The 23529-nt window shown below is 31.9% G+C and overlaps 2 protein-coding genes and 1 long non-coding RNA gene across 3 annotated transcripts; 1 reads left to right on the top strand and 2 right to left on the bottom strand.

Annotated features, from left to right (window-relative positions):
• Positions 1-4228: 4228 nt before the first annotated feature.
• Positions 4229-6683, bottom strand: LOC143047957 (integrase/recombinase xerD homolog). The gene has a single exon (XM_076221370.1). It carries the CDS (start codon positions 5815-5817, stop codon positions 4948-4950), a length of 870 nt encoding a protein of 289 aa, XP_076077485.1. The 5' UTR covers positions 5818-6683; the 3' UTR covers positions 4229-4947.
• A 4632-nt stretch (positions 6684-11315) lies between these two features.
• On the top strand, positions 11316-20232 carry LOC143042541 (uncharacterized). Its single transcript, XM_076214917.1, has 3 exons — positions 11316-11716; positions 13922-14063; positions 17954-20232. The coding sequence occupies exons 1-3, from the start codon at positions 11427-11429 to the stop codon at positions 18494-18496; spliced, it is 975 nt and encodes a 324-aa protein (XP_076071032.1). The 5' UTR covers positions 11316-11426; the 3' UTR covers positions 18497-20232.
• LOC143042549 (uncharacterized) lies at positions 15275-23246 on the bottom strand. Its single transcript, XR_012968043.1, has 4 exons — positions 23016-23246; positions 21213-21370; positions 20395-20504; positions 15275-16829 (listed from the first exon to the last, which is right to left on the bottom strand). It is a non-coding gene; the product is annotated as an uncharacterized LOC143042549 (long non-coding RNA).
• Between the last annotated feature and the right edge of the window lie 283 nt (positions 23247-23529).

The raw sequence follows: 23529 nt of genomic DNA, 5'->3' as shown, positions 1-23529 counted from the left end.
ATAGCTTAATTTGACGTTCTAGATTTTGACCTTTGCTTTTATTCTATATGTATACATGATAAAGATATACAACTTTTAGAAAAAGGTGTCAAACCATTTAACCTTGTAAAAAACAACCGGAAGTGACCTTTTGTAAACCGGAAATAGCTATTTTTTTGTACTTTATTAATATAAAAGTATATAGAACCAGATATTTTTGGAATCAGTGTCAAGTAAATATTCAAATATAATCGGAAGTAACATTTTTCAAACCGGAAGTAACAAATTATCTCCCTTATTTAAAAAAATGTATGGAAACAATATATTTTTGGAATCAGCTTACTAGGAGCTATCATTTGACGATTGAAATGACATTTTAAACTTAGTTTCACAACTTTTCATATCAAAATACATTGTTTTGATGGAAAGACCTTCAATTGTTCTCTGAACAATTGGTTTTTAATTATTATTATTATTATTATTATTATTATTTTTTTTTTTTTCTTCCGCCAAATTTTGTTCTTGCGCAAAATGTTTGTTTCGCAATATGTCGCTTAAATATTTCCCATATGATATCGTATAGTTTATGCGCTTTTAAATTTCACCCTGCTAAGCCGATCCATTTTCTATGTAAGAGTTATCTCCCTTTTCACTGTTTACCCTCTGTGTGCATCTCCTTCGTAACAAAAAAAGATAGCGACAAAATTCTTTTTACAAATTGTTCGTTACATCCTCAGAAATTTTTGGCTGATTTGGATCGAAGCGATTCGATGAAATTTTATAGGAGTTATCTACCTTTACAAAATAAATTTGTCGGTATGTTCATTTACCTCATAAACAGTTAACCGTATAACCCTGGAATGTTTTTATTTGAGTCCCCTGGGTCCTAACTTAGAAAATGAGGTCAAGGTCAAAGGTCAAGGTCAAGTTCTTAATAGTGACTTTTGCTTGTTTTTGCATTTTCTCCGACACTTTGAAAGATACATACTAAAGAACAAGTGCAAAATGTCAGCTTTATTGTAATGAAGATATGCTACATTTAGTCTTATACAATTTAATGGCATCTTATAAGAGTTGTTGCCCCTCAAATGTCTTGATATGAGGTTATTTGATTATGACTTCAACTAAGTTCATTATAAAGGCATTTGACCTTGTACAAAAGATTAGGTGACAAATGACCTTGAAAAATGACTACCGGAAGTGACCTTGAGAAAACGGAAGTAGCTTTTTTGCAATTTATTCATTTAAAAGTACTCAGAATCCATATATTTTGTCATATAGATACATACACTGATTACTGAAGGCTAAACATGACTTGCAACAAACCGGAAGTGTCCAATTATCCCCCCTTCTACATACAAAAGTATATAGAAACTATATATTTTTGGAATCAGTGTGAAAGAAGCTATCATATGAGACTGTAAGTAACATATTATCTCCCTTATATCACTCCAAAATATAATTAAATCATTATTTTTCGCATCAGTATGAAGAAATTATCTTCTTATCAAAATTATTTTGGTGTGGAAAGACTTTCAATTGTTCTCTGAACAATTGGTTTTTAATTAAGTCTTTTCACTTTTTTGTGAAAAGACTTATTGTATTTGTTCTGATTATTATTATTATTATTAAGTCTTTCCACTTTTCTGTGGAAAGACTTATTGTATTTGTTCTGATTATTATTAAGTCTTTCCACTTTTCTGTGGAAAGACTTATTGTTTTTCTTCTTCTGATTATTATTTTTTTTTCCGCCAAATTTCTACATCTTGAAATAAATGATAGAAGTACCTGCATGCAAAAAAAATAAAAAAAAGTAAGTCGTGGTCAGCTCTTACATTCCGGTGTGTTTGAAAAGCTTGTTTTAATCTTATCAATAAAATAAAACGAGAATATCATCTCGCTACAAATTTCATTAATTTTATTTTCAAATTTAATTTTAATTAAGAAGGTTATGAATTCACCTATTGAGAAATGAATACATGGATCAAGTGAAATGATCGATGCATTTGATTACCAGTACCTTTGTATACCTTCACTCCCGAATATATCACTAGGGTTTGTAGACGATACTTATGGGCTTCAAGATTTGAAATCATTAATGATTGTTTTGAGTATTTTTTTCGAGTGGCACTGAGAAGTCTTATGTAGACGACACACGCAAGTTGTTTCCAAACTGTTAGATTGGTTTCCTTGATAAATTTGTAAAACACTAGATTGATGTGTTTGAAATCAATAACAACTGATAAAATTCAAATAAAATACCCCGAATAGATATAGTAAAATTGAGAAAGAAAATGAAGAATGTGTCAAAGCGACAACAACCCGACCATAGAGCAGACAACAGTCAAAGGCGACCAATGGGTCTTCATTGTAGCGAGAAACTCCCGCACCCGTAGGTATCCCTCAGCTGGCCCCTTAAAAAATATGTATACTATTACAGTGATAATGGACGTCATACTAATCTCCGAATTATACACAAGAAATTAAAATTAAAAATCATACAAGACTCACAAAGTCCAGAGACTCCTAACTTGGGACAGGCGCAAAATTGCGGCGGGGTTAAACATGTTTATGAGATCTCAATCCTCCCCCTATACCTCTAGCCAATGTAGATAAGTAAACGCATAACAATACCCACATTAAAATTCAGTCCAAGAGAAGTCCGAGTCCGATGTCAGAAGATGTAACAAAAGGAAATAAATAAAATGACAATAATACATAAATAACAACAGACTTCTATCAGTTAACTGACATGCAAGCTCCAGACAGCGAATTAAATTGAATGAAATATTATGTCTTTATTATATGCATATCAGGCACAATCCCTCGCGTTAGGGGTTTAGTTATATATAAGAAGAACATAACCCGTGTCATGCCAACAACTGTTTTTTAAATAAATGTGTTTAGTTCCGATGCAGAGACCCTATAAGTGAATCAATATTAAAGCCAAAATATGCAATCTTTAATGACCTGACAACAGTATTGTAACTAAATTCTTTCTTAATAAGTTTAATTTACTTCACTTCAACGTATTATATAGAGGCATTTATTGGAGATGGCTTGTAAAACTAAGATTTATTGGCAGTATTGACCACAGCTTTTTATTATTAACACAAATTTAAATATGTACACATATAGATTCGACGATATATATTGTTCAACTAGATAGATTCATAGATAACTAGATTCATAGATGTATAGATCATTTTTTGGTTACCTCTGGCAACCTACAGATAACTAGATAGTTATATATAGATAGATAGATGTATGATCCTGGGATACAGCGATCAACTAACTTAGCTGTTGGATCCTGGGATACAGCGATTCACAAAATATACTTTTAATATCACTAAAATATAGACAACTGTAACTGTAGTTTATCACACGCAGCGAAGTTGCCAAACACATTTTTCACTTTTTAACGATCAAATGTTTCTATACAACCAACATCTAACTGACTGCTGCAATTTTTGACATCACATGGCAAATCATCAATGGAGGAGAATTTTTCATACTGGAACTCTAAGTACTCGTATATACATGTACCTGAAAATAAAAAGAACAAAAGAGCAGTACCCAAACAAAACTACATGGTTTAACTATATATAGTGGAGGGAGGGTGGGTATTTCCAAAATACTTCTCTCTGTATTGTAATTACACGTCTGTTCACTTGTAGCTCAAAGTTGAAAAGAACGCTAACGTCAAATTGACGTCACCACTATACATCTTTATCAACTATATATGAATTTATAGAGGAAAGCACTGCAACGGACGATATTAAAACTTTCCACTAGAATAACCGAATTTATGTATATTACATAAATTCTATTATTCGAGATGGCTTGTAAAACTAAGATTTATTAGCAGTATTGACCACAGTTTTTTATTATTAACACAAATTTAAATATGTACACATATAGATTCAACGATATATATTGTTCAACTAGATAGATTCATAGATAACTAGATTCATAGATGTATAGATCATTTTTTGGTTACCTCTGGCAACCTACAGATAACTAGATAGATATATATAGATAGATAGATGTATGATCCTGGGATACAACGATCAACTAACTTAGCCGTTGGATCCTGGGATACAGCGATTCACAAAATGTACTTTTAATATCACTAAAATATAGACAACTGTAACTGTAGTTTAACACACGCAGCAAAGTTGCCAAATTGATTAGGTACGGTATATGTCAAACTCAACCGTACCGGATTAACCGCCACTAAAGCGGGGATGAAGCTGCGATAGGACTGTGGCCAATACTGTTTTAAAATTATCTAAGATATACACATACTAGTACCAAATGTATCTGGATATGTATAAGAACCAGAACAAATAAACATTTCAAGCGCACCTTGCAAATTATTTAGAAATATGTCATTTCCTAGATCAGTCAAATGAACACCATCTTCCTTTAAAACAGTACTATTAGGAAGAATATCTGGATACTTTATATAATGTCCCCCATTCTTTAACACGAATGATGCAATGGCACTATTTATCCTAATTCTGCATGCCATCATGCTATCCTGACTTTTTGAATGACGCCAATTTGTTCTGGGTAAAATCTGAGACCAGACAATCGAACTATTCGGTAGATAACTTTGTACCTTCTCCAAGGTAGCCTTGATTTCATTCCTTAAAAATCCTAATTTTGTCTTCCCCAAATCATTTCCAGCAATATGAAGGACAAGATATTTCGGTGCTTTTTCATATTTCATCAATCTTTTTATTGTCGATTCCAAATCTTTTAAACCCATGCCACCATACCCTTGCCACCAAATTTTAACTCCTATTCTATGGAGACCTAAATTTACACAACCTGTTCTACTTCTTGCGTGTACAAAATGCATTTCTTATCAAAGATGAGCCTACTATCCTTACTGACACTTCTTGGCCTACAATTTAATACATGTATGTAGTGACATGAAATATACTAAATTGACCATCAAATTCAACGACATTTTATTAAAAATTGTGGTATTCGTATATAACTTTTGAAAGTATCAGAACTCCAACGACCCATTACTTTAATTTTCTCGTCAGAAAAACCAAGCATAGTTGCTGAAGTAGCACTACCGATTCTAAATGAGTGCGTCCCATACTTTGATTGATCAAAACCAATATACCCCAGGGCTTGTTTTAGAATTCCTGAAAACTGATATCGAGTCATCGGAGAGCCATTAAAGTGGCAATATAATTGACCTCTAATTCGAGGTCGAATCTTTAAATATTCTTGCAGTAATTTTACCAGACAAATTCCAACATCTGATTGTCGAGCCACAAAAATTGAAGTCCCTCGACCTAGCTGGTCTGTTTTTGAAGACGCCAAGTATATTTTTATATTATGATTAGTAACCTCCACATTTTCAATTTTAATGGCATGATTAGACCCTTCCCTGCCACATGCAGTTGTCATTTCACCAACCCGCAGAAATGCAAAAAATCCCATTGAAAAAGCACTAGAAAATAAGACAGCCTCATATCTGGAACTACAAAAAGCGGGCAAAATTTTTATAATATTTTTTAACAGATCTATAGTAATAGGTAATCTACTGTCAGGTCTCTTTAACTTTGACCTTGCCATTCCATCAATCATTTTCCTTACAACAAATAATTTGGACATATCTTCGTAATTATTAATCTTATTATAAAAACTGATAGCTGAAATATAACATTTCACCGTAGATGGAGCCATGTCCAAGCAAGACATGTATGCAATGAACTGAGTAATGTGGATCAATGGTATTGGAAAACTATGATCTAAATCAAAACTATCCCTAAATTTAGCCAAAGCATTTAAAGCTCGTTGATAAGCTTGCATTGTATTAGGAGCAAGCGAACAATTAATTAATCTGTTTGTTTCAAACTCAATATCAAATCTCTGAACTCTTCTGGGTTGTTTTCTGGAACCGACTCGGCCCCGGGTGCTAGTTCCCGGAATCTCTTCAACTGAAAACGAGAAACCGAGTCTGCAATTTCATTTTTACAACCATCAATATGTTGTGCTTTAAACTGAATATTGTGCTGCATTGTAAAAAGAACAAGGGGGCGAATAAATGCCATCACACGCTTCGACTTGGCAGTTCTTTTATTGATAATGCTAACTAATGCCATAATGTCAATTCGAAATAAAATCTTTCGATTTTGGAAATTTGATGCCCATATAAACATAGCTAAAACAATTGTTACTAACTCTAAAAAAGTAATGTCCCTCATGATTGGCATATTTGACCATGCTTCCGTCCATTTATATTGTGCCCATTCACCATCAAAATATGCACCACAACCTAAATCAGAGTTACCACAGCTGTCCGTGTACAAAGGCAACGTTTCATTTGTTATCCACGTGTTTTCTGATAGATAACAATCTCCGTTAAAATGTTCCAGAAAAATCAGCCAAATTTTTGCATCTTCTCTGAGATCATTATTTATTCTAATTGAATAAAAAGGTTTTTTATTTTTTACAGACCCTATGACATCATAAAACCTGCGAAGGAAAGCCCTAGACGAAGTAATCGCCCTTGAACAGAAAGCCATCAAACCCACTACTGATTCTAAGTCCTTGTGTGTAATCTTTTTATTCAACAAAATCGGTGCAAGTAAGGACTTTAGCTTTAAAATTTGTCTTGTGGTATTCTGACAACCATTTCAACAGTGTCAATGACCAATCCTAAAAATTTCAAAGATGTTACAGGTCCAACTGATTTTTCCGAAGCAATTGGAACACTAGTTCCTCACAAATATCTGAAAAAGTGTCTAGCATCATTTGACTTACAGGTGTATCCTCAGGGCCTCCAAATAAAAAACATTCAAATAATGCACAAGTGATTTCACTCCACTCCGTTCAACTACTAACCAGTGTAAAAAGGTCGAAAACTTATTGAATAAATTACATGAAATTGAACATCCCATAGCCATACTTTTATTTACAAAGAACTTTTCATCAAAATAAATCCCTAACAATTCAAAATCTGATGGGTGCACTGGCAGCAAACGAAAAGCGGACTTTATGTCCCGTACCCCAATCAATGCAGACTTTCCGAGTGAGCTGACCATTTGTATAACTTCATCAAAAGATGCATATTGAACGGAACATTCATCGCGATCAATAAAATCGTTGACCCCGGAACCTTCCGGATATGATAAATGAGATATTAACCTCCAACCTTTCTCTTTTGGTACTAGACCGATAGGAGAAGTCCTAAGAGTAGAAATCGGCTTTTCTAAAAAAAGGACCAGCCATCCTACCCGCTTTTACCTCCTGATCTAAGTTATCCAACGTTTCAACTTTATGACAATTTGCCGACTGTAAATTTTTGGAAATAAAAGAAATTCTCGGACCTGAATATTTCAAACGAAAACCACATAAAAATCCTTCATATAATTCTTTTGCTACACCTGCATGCGGATATGCCCTCAGCATATTTTTCAAAACACCAATCTTAATAGGGGATCTACCAAGTCGCCATAGTTCTGATATTTGGTCTAGATCTTGCTTGTGTGAACTGTGTGGCATTTCTTGGGGAAAATCTGACTCTTGACTCGGCGCTCCTTGGGCGAAATTGAAACTGGGGCCCTGCTCTATACTGAGCCCCGGGTACCCGAAACTGAAACTGAGAGCCTGTGTTATATTGTGTATTACCAACATGTGGTCTCACATTTCCCAGTTGTCTTTGACAGTTTATAATTGGATGTGAACCATTACACCTTAAACACAAATGGCTATAAAAGCAAGGTGTTTTCCAACAGCTTCCCTCATAGTTATAACTATAGCATTTGTTCCCATGACCACTACTGTCTTGAATATTACTATTAGATACATTTAAGGACACATTTGAGATGGTATTCACTGGTTGCATATATAACAACCAAAGTTCATTGTCTATATTACTCCATAAACTGGATGGTTCATGAGCTTTTCTTAGTCTATATTGCTCATCGTAATTTTTATAACCCATACCTTGGTTTCTTTGAGCCCCAAGGCGTATTGTGTGCATGTATTTTAACAATTCTTTAAATCGGTTTACGTGCACAGTACAATAAATATAAATAAAAATGATGAAAGCATCTGTCCACTTTTCAATATTTGTAATTTTTGATTGTTGAGAAATGGGTTGTAAAATGAATTCCCCTTGAGCCCATGTCAACTTTTGTTTGTCAGAACCCGTGTTGCCTGAATTATTTAATAGACAAGCTAAATCTAAGAATTCCCCTTTCAATATTTTTTCTTTAATTGACTGTGTTACATTTATGCCTAGATTCTCATGAACACTTTCAATTCTATTGGGAATTTGTACATAATCATTATTGATCACATTACCTGTTTGTGACACAAACTGTGTGTTATCAACAGTTGGCCGGGGGTCTATTGCTCGTCTTGGTTGCCATGGTAACATGTTCGGAATGTGGACGACGGAGTTGTCCTGATTGCTAGAAAATGTTGGCATCAACATTCTTGTCGTTGATAATGTTGCAGTTGTTGGTATGGCAGCGCCGTCATGTCCAGGAGTTGTATAGATAGCGATCAGGCCTTGTAACCGTCATAGATGATTGTACTGACGCCCGTGACGAAACTCCCTTCGACACCACCGGGGTCCTTCTTACTCCAGCTCTCGCTGATGCTGTACGCTTCCTGGTACCTCTTCTCAACATACTGAAACTCACAATTATATTTATTTATTCATTTCTTTTTATTAAATTTATTTATTTACTTATTTCAAATTTATTCGTTTTGTTTGTGTGTGTAACCAAAAGTCTTTAATCAATGACAATATATCTTAAAGCTGTAGCCGTTCAAACGATGTATTATCGTTTTTGTTGAATTGATAGTATGTCGTGTTCTACGAAGTAATTACTTCCGCAGCAGAATCACTGGGTGAATTATTCACCAAATATAAAGTCACCACAAAAATATAATTTCTTAAACTTAAGTCGTATTGTGATTAAATATTTTCTTTTATTTCATATTCTGCACCACGTGGCGGACACGCCGTTTCGAAATTCAACAATTTTTAACTATTTTACAATTTTTTTATTAAAACGATTTTTTGTATTATCCATTATATCTCTTTGCCTATTATAAATATATAAAATACCAACTTTTATATCCACTATAGTAATTCAACTTGATATTTCCAAAATACTTCTCTCTGTATTGTAATTACACGTCTGTTCACTTGTAGCTCAAAGTTGAAAAGAACGCTAACGTGAATTTGACGTCACCACTATACATCTTTATCGACTATATATGAATTTATAGAGGAAAGCACTGCAACGGACGATATTAAAACTTTCCACTAGAATAACCGAATTTATGTATATTACATAAATTCTATTATTGGGCACGACGTTTTTGAAATCAACCATGACACCAATGCATATATGATTTAATCTATTCAAACGTCTTAGTCTGTGTACTCATATTCTCCACACATGAATAACAAGTATCTATAAAACTGATGACACGACAAAATATGTTTACTTTGTTCTTAATATTTAGTTGAACTATAAATTAAGTAAAGAAAAAGTGTAAACTGAAGATAATTGCTGTTTCAAATGAAACTCGTCAAATATTTGAATGCATTAAACTTCATAGATCTATCGTTTTATATACTAGTATTTGTACTAGATGTACAATACCTGATATATAGAGATACTTAAATGAAACAGCATATTAGGAAAATAGGTAACAGTAAAGATACAATGACAGTGATAAATTTGTTTAAAAAACAAGAAAAGAATGACATGTGCATGTGTAACGTTATAACGTGCAGGTCTGAATGACGAGGAACACCACAAATAGAATGATGCAGCGTATTATGACGACAACAATACTTAAGGTCATGCATGTTTACCTTTGCATTTAATCCAAATGACCGTACAACGAATCTTGTCACTAAAAAGTAAAAAAACACAAATATCGTATGTCCCTTATCAAACAATGTCAATTTGAAAAAGCAAACGCCCAAACACACTAAACGAATGAAAAGTATTTTTCATTTTTTGACTTTGTATAAAAAACATAGTTCCACTAAAAGGTAAACAAATATGCACAAAGGTCACAATTTTCTACCATTAAAAAATTCTAAAAAAAAATACAGCAGACTAATAATATTTATTTCAAATCTTATAAATATTACATACCAAATTTGAAATAAAAATTGTGTGTCTTGAGATGTCAGGTGCTATTTAGATTTGTGTTTCATGTCTCAATGAATTCAAATTGTGTATAAGGCTGAGCAATTAATCTGTATTTCAATTTTCAGAATGAATTAAAGGAAAATAATAATGAATAATTTAAGAATGTTTAATGTTATTTCACTTTATCTGAATTCATGTAAGAAGCAATGTTATCTGTTTTTGCAAAGTATAAACTGAGATAAAATTCCAGTGGTGTACCCCGAACATAAATGATAACACGTCAACATAGTATTTCAAGACTTTAATTGTATGTCTAAAGACATTGACATAGTTCATGATGTGTTCAAAATCAACCATAAACAAGGATGTATGCGTGTTAACCTTACATTCAACGTCTTAAAAAAAATCGTCCATTCGAAATTTAAAAAAATTAAGTCTAAAGCCTGTATCAGTTACCTGCTAGACCCAATAATTGCGATCAGTAGGGATTTTGGTATTTCCGGAATGAACGTTGTGTACTGTTTTTTTTTGTACATGAAAGCTGATAATAGATATTTAGAAAAGCTCAATATAAAATGTATCAATAACCTCTCTTTAATTGTATGATAAAACATAGGAAAATGGTGGATGTTTTAGAAACGTGTTTTTGATAGTCCTTTTGATTTGATTCAATTTTTTTTATTTTTCCAATTTTTATATTCCACTTCCACACAATTCTATTAAATACAATTAAATTCAATTCATACTGAATATTATTGTTAAACACATAAGCAATTTAAAGTACTACAATTTGTTGATAACTATATTTTGACATTGGATGTACACTGATTTATGTTTAAGTCTAAGAAACATTTGTTTTATTACTTATTTGTTATGGACTTTGCAATGATTTATATTTAAGTCTAAGAAACATTACTTTTTATTACTTATTTGTTATTGACTGCAAATTCTCTCATATCTGTGATTATTTTCTTTTTTGTTATGGGGATGTTATTTCCTGCTACGTGCGATCTGTGTTTTCTACTTTAAATCGATCTGATTAAGCCCTTTTCAACTGAGTTGTATAGTTTTTTCTAATGTGGTGCGAAATCACCATTGTCCTACGTTAACAGAATGTTGAGGCGTCATTGACATGTTGAATTGTTTCATTATGTTCATGTTAAAGTCGACAATACGATGTGGGTTTTTTCTCAGGCTGTACGGTTGCCTATCGCCCATATTGGGTTATGCTCCGCTCATTTATGCTAATTAGCTATTGCCACGGAGACTCAGACAAACAAAGCGAAAAAGATGGCGACCGCCAAGCCTTATCGTGCGGCAAGTTTGTCTGATCTGCCAAACAATTTCCAGTTGGGGTATCTTAATTGTGAAATTTCTTTGAAATGCAAGCAGACTGGTTTCAAATATTTCAGCGAGGGATATATTCATAATGTGAAAATGTTGAAACAAGTCGTTGAGCAGACAGTAAACATCTCCGCAAAATGTCATAGAAGTCAACGAAAGAACGAGATCCCACACAGTGTTGAGATCGATGTTAATGGAGGACAGATAGAACTTTCCAACTGTTCATGCACTGCAGGGTACGTTTATTTTTCAATCATTAATTTTATCTGCATGTCGATTCAGCTGTAATCATAATCCATGTACTCCTCTCAACCATAAAACGTAACGCCCCCCTTTTTTTACTACATGGCTATGGCCACATCGTCTGTCTGTAACTATGTACTTTGAGATTTCGCCAATATAGACGCACCCCTTGATTGACAGCAAGGGTACAGCGGTTCCGTTGTTAGTTGTATATCTGACATTACAAAAATATTCTGTCAAGTCTCTTTTTTCCACAAAAGAAGTATGTTCCTTTAGGATAAGGGGAACTGTCCCACTTCTTTGTAATTTTTATACAGTGCCATACAAAAACATTGCATATGTATGCATGGCAATGGTTTTGTCTATTGTAAGGGATATACCATTTATTTTTTAGGGGAAGTGTTAGGTGTGTGGCTATATATATATCTTTTCAATTATTTGAAAGCTCCCCTTTTCTGTATTAATTTATCCTGAGAGGCCAAAACCAAGTTACATGTGTATAAGCATGTTTCCTGTTACTTTTTGGGAAAATATAGGGCAGGGAAGGATTAACACCCCCCCCATCTTTTTTGGTTTAACATTGAGTCCATCGTGTTTATTGGAGAGATATTTTGACTTTAACAGTGTGAAATACCTCTTGAAAAATAAAAAATAAACTTTAGGGTAGGTACATGTACAATGTAGGCTATTTTTGAGCTTACAAACTAGGGAGGGTAATAGGAAATACACAGACGAGAATATGCACTAAGAAATATAATATGTATATATTTTGTTCAAGATCTTCACATGTACATGTATACCATATATTATAATCATGTAGGCTCAATATACATGTACATGATATACTTCCTGTAACATGTATTATTCTCTATGTATACATATAACATAATTTAGTGGATGATCTTGGTTAAGCATGCAATTTGATTGTTTACCTTTACATTCTTTACAAGGGTATAAGGGTCCACATGCATGTACCCTCAACAGTCCCCACCCCCAAACAAAAAATAAAGGTTCCAAAATTTGAAATCTGGGCACCAAAACATAATTATTCTAATAAATTTTTATAAATCTGTTCGAACCTTTCCAAAGGGGATCAAAAGATACATGTATATAACTGTACAGTGTATACATATGGCATATTTCAAACAATATGCATAATAAACAATAGGTGACATCAGAAGTTTCATCAATACAAAATATCTTTTATTACAATTTACTGTTTCTTAATTTAAGAGAGAAATGTATATACTTTCCCAAGTTACAAAGCTGTTTTGTGTTTTCACCTGATAATAATTCTATTAATTTAAAAGTTGATTGCCTAGACCAGGAATACTTTTCGTATATTTTTTTCGCCAGTCAGTATATCTACTACATTGAAGAATAAAATGAAATTCATCCTCTATTACTCCTAAATCACTGATTATTCCACAAATTATTCATAACAAGACTATATATCAATCTTTTTACATATGTTGCCCAATTCAAACATTTTGAACAATTGCACACAACTTTTTTATAACAAGACCTTAATAATATACAATTGTCACTATTCAAAATTTTGAACCAAAATTAAGTATTCTATAGTCACGCTCATACTGCAGTGGAAATATACCTAATTCAAAATAAACCATCACGTTTGAGGTCTTTCTTTTGACACCCAATAACATTTTGCAAATTTTCCAAATGGACCTTTTTTATCATAGGAGATTTGTGTACTCCCCATATTTCACACCCATACATTAATATGCTACTAACATAAGTATCAAAAAGACTAAGCATTGTAAATACATTTAAACATAATGATGATGCAGTTCTTCTCATACTGAACATAGCTTTTTTACCTTGTTCTGCATATTGTTTCTGTGTATTAAAAAATTTACAATTATAAGGTATTAATAAATAATCAAAGGTTTGCTTTGCAGGCCTTTATGGAAAAGCTGTAATAGCACTTTACAGTGTGTGATATCATTGTCTTTCAGGTCATATATATATATGTTGCATTTTCAACAAAAAAGTACAGTGTAACTTGATTACCTTCTCTTAAGTCTAATCATATTATTATTTAGTACGTTAAATACTGCTCCTCTAAATGCCATAGATGTGCTCCTAAATGTACATGTAAGTCTAACTAACAATGTCTTTAATTATTGTTCGAAGTACAATAAGTAATATTTATAAAATAATGTCTATGATTGCAGGAAGATCCAAGTAAAAGAATCAGACATTTCATATCTGAACAGCTTAAAAGGTTATCCCATCAGCTATCTAGCACACAACACACCAGTCATGCAGGACACAAGTTATGGACCCTTTCCACTTGGAAGTGCATTAAGTACTCAAGTAAGTTAAATTCAAATTATAAACAATACTTTTCTAATAATTTGTATATAAACTTGTTTGATTTTATTAAGAATTTTATTATTTGGGTTCTTTAATATGCTGAGTCTGACTGTGTACCTAAAGGTTAAATATAAGTACCATATTGATGAATTGGTCTACATTACGGCCCAAAGGGTCCAAAATTAAACTTAGTTCAATTTTATCAAAAATTGAATTCCAGGGATTCTTTATTATGCTGAATCTAACTGTGTATCTAAAAGTTAAATGTAGGTACTGTTATCAAATTGGCCTACATTAAGGTCCAAAGGGTCCAAAATTAAACTTAGTTTGATTTCTTCAAAAATTGAATACTTGGGGTTCTTTTAGATGCTAAATCTAACTGTGTATTTAGATTTCTAATTTTGGGTCCAATTTTCATATTGGTTTACATTAAGGTCCAAAGGGTCCAAAGGGTCCAAAACTAAACTTGGTGTGATTTAAAAAAGAATAGAATTCTTGGGGTTCTTTTATAAGCTGAATCCAACTGTGTATTCAGATTTATAATTTTGGGTCCAATTTTCATATTGGTTTACATTAAGGTCCAAAGGGTCGAAAACTAAACTTGGTTTGATTTTAACACAAATAAAATGTTTGGTAGTTATTTGAAATGCTGCATCAAAACATGTATTTAGATTTTTAATCATGAACCATTGTTATCAAGTTTTCAAGTTGGTCCAAATTAGGGTCGAAAACTAATCTTCAACAAAAATTAAGTTCTGGGGTTCTTTGATATGCTGAATCTAACTGACCCCAGAAACCCCCCTCTGGATCCGCCACTGTGACTGAGTATTAAATACTTCTAAGCTGTACATGTCTTTTGTTTCAAGTTATTGGTTGAACTAGTGCATACTATACTTAAATGTTTAATGCAATATGCTAATGAGGGAGGACAGGAGGGGTCCTGATCCTGAACATGAAATCCTTATGTTCTGAATTTAAAGTAAATGAATTAGCTAAATTTTAAGATAAGGGCATACGATACAGTTACAGGGGAGGTAATAAGGTTGTTAATGTAAATTGTTATTTTTGCGACGTCAAACTATGACTTGTCTGGAAAAAAATCAGTTTTCGACTGATATTTATCATTCAAACTGATTTATCTTAAAAAGAAGTTCATGGACCCCTTTTTTTTAAAACGGCGATTTGTTCCATTTTGCAAGGAGTGTGACCCAAAATTTATAAAACTGTAAATAGTGGATTTTTTTTTAATTTTGACAAACATACAGCAAAAAATGATGTTTTTTTTCTCAATTCATTAACATTTGATAAATATGAGTTATTTCTGAAAAAAAATTGCATAATTTTTTAGGATACTTATAAATACAGAAATTATCGATAATTTAACAAAAAACAATTTGGGTTTATTTTATAAAACAAAAATGTTAAAGTTTTGTCTTTCTTTTGAAGAAGAAAATACGGCTAGAATTCTGAATTTTGAGCAAGTATACAATATTTCTACCTCATTTTACTCAAAAAGTACCACATGAAGGTATATTTTTTATAACATATTTGATTTAATCAGGTAAACAATAGTCTAGATGCATATTTTCATCAACTTGTAAATATAGGACCAAAACTGTATTGTATGCCCTTAATTGAAAATATGAACAAAAAACAGACACATGTTCATTGTACTAAAATACATGTAATTATTTTCGACGAATAATTGGTTTTTGAAAAGTTGTTAAAAACAACATACATTCCAAATCTGGTTAACACGTCCAAACAAAGATAAAGGTACTTTTTGTCCAACTATTTTAAACTTCTTCACAGAACCTATAGTACGCTCAACATATACGCGATGAGCAGCAATCTTCTTTGTTAAAAGTGCATCTGCTTGAGTCATTTGTAATCCAGCATTAGCAAAAGGTGGGATGTTTAACTTTAGTTTGCAATCTTCAACTTCTTTATGAATATTAAAACCCTTGTCTGCCATAATACCATCACCTTCCTTGATATGACCATGCTGTACTAAGTTTTGTAACATCTTCTTTAATCCCGATTGTTCAAATATATCTTTGTCTGATATAGCACCAGAAAATAAACATGAAGTAAATAAAAGTGACCCTCTAGGATCAACTGCTACCAAAGCTTTTAAAGTGTTTGTAGACTTGTAATTTGAATATGACTGTGACTGTGCATACAGAGAAGAAGGCTTCTGTATTTTGATTTCTGTACCATCAATTATTGCCAAAGTATTAGGAAAATCCCTTTTATAATTTTCAGGCATATTTTTAATAATCATGTCACGTGGCGGCCAAGTACATACTGCTCCAAACCTTAAGTACATGAAATTTATCCAGTCACAAAAAAGTGAACTACAGTCTTGTGTAGAGATTTGAAATCTGTATCCCAAATCTGTAAAGTCCAAATTATTTCTCAATTTACATAATGTAAAAAAAAACTGGTCCTTGATTTTTATCTTTATCTTCATATCCTTTGACATTTTTAAGGGATAATTTGATGAATCTGGCACTAAAAACTTAAAAACTGCATTAAATTCAGTATTGTTAAAGCCACTGTAGTATCTCAACATTTTATCATCTTTAGTACAGTTTTCGGCTGAAAAAATTGACCTTTCCTTCTGTTGAATTTGAAATATTTTCTGGGATTTCCTGGATGCATTATTCAATGTTAGCTTTTCATTATCCAATATTTTTCTTGCAAGGTCTCTCTCCAAAATCTCCTTTTGCACTGTTAGAGACAGAATATCAATTGGGTCAGCCCCTGAAATATAAAAAATATCATTAGATTCTTGTGACTTTTAAATATATGTTTGTTAAAGAAAAAAAAGTTGGAATCTGATTTTTTTTAGTTTCAAACAGATCAGAAAAAAATTGATTTGATGACGTTGTTTTGTCTATCAGTTTATAGACAAAATTTATTGATGTGAGCCTGATGTCGTCAACTTTATTTCATGATTTACTCTAGTATAAAATAGAATTTAGAATTAAATTATGAGAAAAAAACTGATATATTTTATCTGTCAATTAGTAATAACATTAAATATTGTGGTGCAGACTTAAAAATAAAAAAAATTGTAAGGGTTCCGCGGAACCCAGTGTCTCGCCTATTTTTACTATTAATCTCAGGCTCAACAAAAATGAGGCAAAAAATCAATGAAAATATTCCTCTTGATACTATCTTATGATTGTAAGAAGCTTCTGTCCAAGTTTGGTAAACATCTAGGATAGTTAATGAAACTAATAAATGTTTTGAAAACTTTAACTGCAGACTGTATGTAATGTTAACTGTAAGAAAATCTAAGTCCATTTAATAGTAAAATACAGAAACAATGGAGTTATCTTTTTACAAAATTTACTTCTGGATACTATCTTATGATCATAAATAAGCTTCTGTCCAATTTTGGTACAAACCAAGGATAGTTTAAGAAATTTATTTATTTCTTAAAAACTTTAACCAGAGTGAATGTACATGTAATGTTTCCCCGCAGAAAAACTAAGTCCATTTAAGAGTAGAATACAGAAAAAAATGGATTTATTTTTTTACAAAATTTACTTCTGGATACTATTTTATGATCATAAACAAGCTTCTGTCCAAGTTTGGTACAAATCAAGTATAGTTTAAGAATGTTATTAAAATTCTAAAAACTGTAACCACAGAGTGAATGTAATGTTTCCCTGCAGAAAAAACTAAGTCCATTTATAAGTAAAATACGGAAAAAAATGGAATTTATTTTTAAAAAATTTACTTCTGGATACTATCTTATGATCATAAGGCTAGACTAAAACCAGTGTGCACCATTTTTTTATGTTATTTCTCCATAAACAGAAAAATAATTTCAGTTATTTCCTTAAATATAAAATTTTAACAATCCCCTTTCTTTTTAGGCAGACTTTTATTCAGAGAGAGAAATAGTTCCAGTGGAAACTGTTTGTGGAGATTTAGTTTTTCCGAAAGAAAATGGTCAATCTGTTTTATCAGAAAAATACAACACTTTGATAGACACCATTTCAAATGATGAAGTAAACATTATAGAAGAACAGACCAGAAAACAATCTCAATGTGAAAAGTGGTTCAAGGAAAGAGAAAAGAGAATAACAGCATCAAACTTTCATAGAATTGTCAAAAGAAAAGCTGCAATTAATGACAAGTTCATTCTTTCCATAATGAAGCCAAAGCCTTTCACTAGTAAAGCAACATCATATGGAAGAAACAATGAAATAAAAGCTAGAAACTCATATGTTCAAACTTCTGGCCATCATGTTCATGATTGTGGGTTTGTAGTTAACCCGAGGTACCCTTTTATTGGTGCTACTCCAGATGCCAAAATATGTGACAATGGTGTAACTGGAATTATGGAAATTAAATGTCCATTTAGCCAAAGAGATAACCTTATCACTGACGCAATGCAGGGTGCAGACTTTCGTTAGAGTTGTCTGAAAATGGACCAAAATTAAAAATCAGTCATGATTATTTTATTCAGGTACAAGGTCAATTACTTGTAACAGGTTCTCAGTTTTGTGATTTTGTAGTCTATACAAAGAAGGACATCCATATTGAAAGAATTTATCCAGACAAAGCTTGCAGACTTTTATTTTGATCATGTACATTTATAATTTTATTCAGTGTGTAAGAAGTTTCTTGCAGGTTAATTCATTTCATGTTTGACAAAAAAAAATCATGTATAAGAATACTAGTTGTGTCATTGGCATTCATATCACATTCTTATTTATATATTACAATGTATTAGGTGAAATAAAAAAAATGTACAACTTATAAATGATAAAATGAATCAGGAAAGCATTACTTTAGGAATAAATATATAATTGGAAAATTTTATAGGTTAAAGAACTCCTTATCAAGATATTTGATGTTAAGGAAATGGCAGGGAAAGGATTTCTCTGACTTTTACCTTATATATTTGGCTTTTGTATTATTTGGGTCACAAATTGTAAGAAAAGAAATCTTCAGTTTGCTTATATTTCGTAAATGATCATTTAAATATTTCTATAAAAAGAAAAGTGTGTGATGGGGCAAAATATTTAACCCTGTGTCTTAGCTAGGGGAAACACAAGAAGTTCGAAAATTTTACAAGGAAAAAAAAAACTGTTTGCAGGATGTTAAAAGCATAATTTTTAATTATTATATTGGAAGTTAAAGTTGTACCTAACACTTCAGGGGATTAAATCTGTGATATCACCTAGATATTTAATCACCTCGTATTGTTAATGAAATATAAAGCTTTTTAATTATCAGAAATAGTATTTGTCAAACTACTATATCTCTTACATTTTTTTTCTCGAGAGATTGGTTCAGGTTTTATGAAATTTTTATAATTTTTTCAAAGGATCAAAATACATATTTTGTAAACAAATTTATGAAAATTAAACGAGCCAAATTAATTTAAGTCCAGATGTTGGGTGACACCTAAATTGGTGTCATTTTGGTATATACATGTATAGTAAATATAAATGATTTGTCAAAGAACCCCTTCTTATTTTTAAGCCTTGTACATTTTTTAAAGAATCCCTCCTCTTGCTGACTTCATGTAGAACATTCTTTTTAATTTGTATGATTATTACTTTATCAAAATTTTCAGCATACCTAACACTGCAGGGAGAAAACTTTGTAAAATCAGCTTAACGTTTTAATTAACTTACATTGTTAAGGAAACATTAAGCTTCTCAATGATCAAAGTTACTGTCTGTCAAACTGCTATGTAAGCAGTGTAAATTTCTAGTAAAATGGTTGGTTCAAATTTTTTGAAATTTTTTTATTTTTGTCAAAGGATCAAAGTAAATACTTTGTCAAAATTTTGTGAAAATTAAACGAGCCAAATTAATTTTAGTAATAGTGTTAGGTTCCACCTTAAAAGTAATTCAATTCTGAAAGTGATATATCAATAAATAAATTTAGAGAAAACTTAAAAAAAAAATTAATCTACTATTTCAAAGTTTAATACAAGGTCGACAATAAAAGAGCACTTATTTTATACCAAGATTGATTTTTTAACAAAATTAAAATGTGTTTGTTTGGTGTACATGCTGTTTTATGCTTCTTGGTTGAATTGTGGTCTTTCTTACGCATACCCCATTTCAACTCACAATTTTATGTTATTGAATCACTTTGCATACTAACTGTATTAATAAACAGTACTGATCACAAACTTTGTGTTATGTCATTTATCATTGTGTACCAAAAAATTGAACCATCAACAAATGAAAACATCTTTTTGCGAAAGTTTAGTAGTCCTGAAAAGGACTGTTTTTGTAATCATTGTCATCCTCTGCTGTACAAATATCAGTCTTAGGCACAAATTTCAACTTACATCCTCCTTCTGTTTGTATAGCAACAGTGTTTTCTTTGTTGAAATCTGGTGGTATATTTTCTTTGTTGGAATCTGGTGTTATTTCTGTTGTTTGAATTTCTGATGTTTCACTGAAATAACAAGAAACAATTAGTCAAAGGGAGACAACTTGAATTTGTGAAATTATCTAAAGCGATTTCTAATTAAAAAGAAAGATATATATGTAAAAGACCTTTGAAATAGGAGAGGGCCATTTCATAAAAAAATAATGAATATTGATAAAGGTACCTGTATATTATTTCATTTACAGTAATTTGTTAAACAAAGCTAGTGTGTCATATATTTCTGCATTTGCTTTTTACTTCTGCTCTAATTTAAAATAAATTAGGGTATGTTGTTACTGTTAATAGTTTCTTAAAATATTGACTTGTCCAGACTTTAGATATAAAATAGGAATATCTTGTTTGATTTCCAATGAGACAACTCTTCACATGAGATCAAATGACACAGAAAATTAAAGACTGTAGGTCACTGTATAGCCATCAACAACAAGCAAAGTCCATACCACATAATCAGCTGTAAAAGGCCCCGAAAATACAAATGTTAAGCGAGAAAACAAGGAAACAAATGGATGTTACATGTAGTCCAGATGTATGTCACCTTTTAAAAACAATCATAACCTGTAATGCTTTATATTTTGGTTTATGGGTAAAGTCACTGTATAGTTCAGTATTGATAAAAATGAATGACGGGAGAAAAAAAATTGTTTTTATGGGTTACATATTTATGACCAATTATTATATTTATAAGGGACATATTTTCATAAAATTTGTATCTACCTTTAGATCAATTTTCTTTTCACTTGTCTGTTTGGTGCAGCTTTTGGGGTTTCAATCACTCTTTTGGTGAGGACTTTTCTTGCTGGTTTTGGAGTTCGTCCATCAAATGGTATTGGGTCGGGATATTCTTCTGTTGGCCCATATTTGTTGACAAAATGCTGAAATAGAGAACCTTAAATATTTTACACTGTATTTACTGGAAGGATTATCAGTTAAATTATAAAACAGCAGCTTAGATTTGTTTTAAATCAATCAATCAACATCATAATATGTGTGTGTACCTAAAATATGTGCGTTCTAATGAGGGTCTATCTGACACATGAAATTTTTACAGGGTTTTATGTCTTTTTGAATACAAAGTTACCGTAACCTGTTGTCAATTCAGTAGGATGAGTCAGTATAAAAAAAGGCTTATACAAAAATACATGTATGAGACATTTTTTAATCATTAATGATTTAAACTTGTAATGAATTCTATCAGATCATAAATGCAGTTCAGACTTTTTGCACATTTTTCTTTCATTTTCAATGAAAAATCTCCATCAAGGACCAACAGTATTACACATAAACAGTTATAGGACATAGTAAAACCTTCAACATGGAACCTTGGGTCAAACTGCTTCAAGTGCCAATTAGACAATTAGTTGTTCATCACAATGTGTATTTCACAAATATCTTTCATTTCTATGGCCTAATTATTACTGCACTGAACGTTGGGATTGCCTTGTGCGATGTTTGCCATGGCAAATGTTTCAATAATAGAAATATATTTTGATTGTGTTTGTTTTAAAGATAACATAGTAATTTCATTTAAAAAAAAAACAAATAGAAAAGAATAAATAAATAGTGCACTTTAAAGTACTGATTATCATTGTGTATGTTGTTTTAAAGCAAAACAGATAAGAAAACAACTGTGTAAATTAATATCTAAAGTTCAGATGTAAAAAAAAGTAATGGCAGTCAAATAAAACATTCATTTCCCTCGACTGTTGGAGATATGAAGGTTAGTTCACCCTCGAAAAGTCATATGCCCTCGTCAAATATGATTTTTTTGGGGTTAACAAATCTTTATATCTCCCTCAAACACAGGAAATATATGCATACTATTCAACCCCAGGACGAAGAACACCTCTAGGCTCTTTCCAGCTTAAATAATCTAATTGTCCCACCAAAAAAAAAACTAAGTCCAAATATCTGAAAAATTTCGCCAGCACGGCTTCTAGGAAAAGGGGTTTCAATATATTACGAGACAAAGACCAAAAGTTTGGGCAAAAGAAAGAAAGTATACCTAGAAGTGAGGGCAGTTCCCCTTATCCTAAAGGAACATACTTCTATGCAAAGAGATAGCTTTCAAAAATTCATGAATAAATTAATTCCTTTTGTTAATTGACTTACATTGAAGACTTGCCCTCTCTTGTGTATGCAAGGCATAATTAAATATGTGTAGTGTACACAAAAGTTATCCAAACAGTTCAGGAATATACAAAGATGATAACTAAAACATGGTTGGAAAATACATTGGACAGTTGGAAGGACTTTGTATAATAAATGCTTACATTTACATATCTGAAACCAATCTCTTGACAATTTATTTATTTTTATGTATATTCGTGTAAAGTTAATGTGTCGGTCGTGTGTGTACATGACTATGTTATGACTTTAGGCACACAAAAAAGGGGGGTATGGACTGTCATAAGCTGTGTTTTGGTGTCTAAGACATCAATTTTTGATCAATGGTCATATTTAAAACAAGAATACTGTTGAATCCTTTCAATTTAAAGTATTTGATTTGTTTCAGTATACCTTTGAACAAATGTAAGTTGCTCTCGTTATCCGTTCAACATTGAACTGTGAGTGCGGTCTTCCGCAGGCCTTTATCCATTTTAGACACTTTTCTAAGTTGTTTGACTTCTTCGGAAATGGCAAAAAATAAACACCGTCCTGAAGTCGATCCTCGTACCGACTGTCGGTGTTACAAACACCGTAACAACAGCGCTTTACCATAGTTGACCAAAATGTACACTCAGACAATTTCAGGCAGACGTCATTGTTTGTCTGAGTCTTGTTGTAGCAACAAAAATACGCGCGCGCATCTGCGATTTCATTGGTCGATAAATTATTATGGGCGGGGCGGCGATAGGTGAAATTGTGAAGTTTTGAGTATAGTTGTCTCATTTGCAATTCTACCAAATCTACTCATTGTTGTTATGATAATGACTATATGTATTAAATATATGCCACAACTGCAACAAGTGTATAATGATATTTATTCAATCGAGACAGTTAAATTTCAAATTTAAAGCGCAAGGCTTGCCGA

This window comes from Mytilus galloprovincialis, chromosome 1 (assembly GCF_965363235.1).
Source record: "Mytilus galloprovincialis chromosome 1, xbMytGall1.hap1.1, whole genome shotgun sequence".
NCBI lineage: Eukaryota > Metazoa > Mollusca > Bivalvia > Mytilida > Mytilidae > Mytilus > Mytilus galloprovincialis.
Note: the sequence above shows the minus strand (reverse complement) of the source record. Positions and strands in the feature narration are given on the sequence as shown.

What these genes read in the sequence shown, in the direction of transcription:
- LOC143047957 (XM_076221370.1), bottom strand. Translation starts at nt 5,817, where the DNA reads ATGCAAGCTTATCAACGAGCTTTAAATGCTTTGGCTAAATTTAGGGAT.
- LOC143042541 (XM_076214917.1), top strand. Translation starts at nt 11,427, where the DNA reads ATGGCGACCGCCAAGCCTTATCGTGCGGCAAGTTTGTCTGATCTGCCA. An exon ending in AACTGTTCATGCACTGCAGG is followed by an intron (nt 11,717 to 13,921) that starts GTACGTTTATTT and finishes CTATGATTGCAG; the next exon opens with GAAGATCCAAGTAAAAGAAT. An exon ending in GAAGTGCATTAAGTACTCAA is followed by an intron (nt 14,064 to 17,953) that starts GTAAGTTAAATT and finishes CTTTCTTTTTAG; the next exon opens with GCAGACTTTTATTCAGAGAG.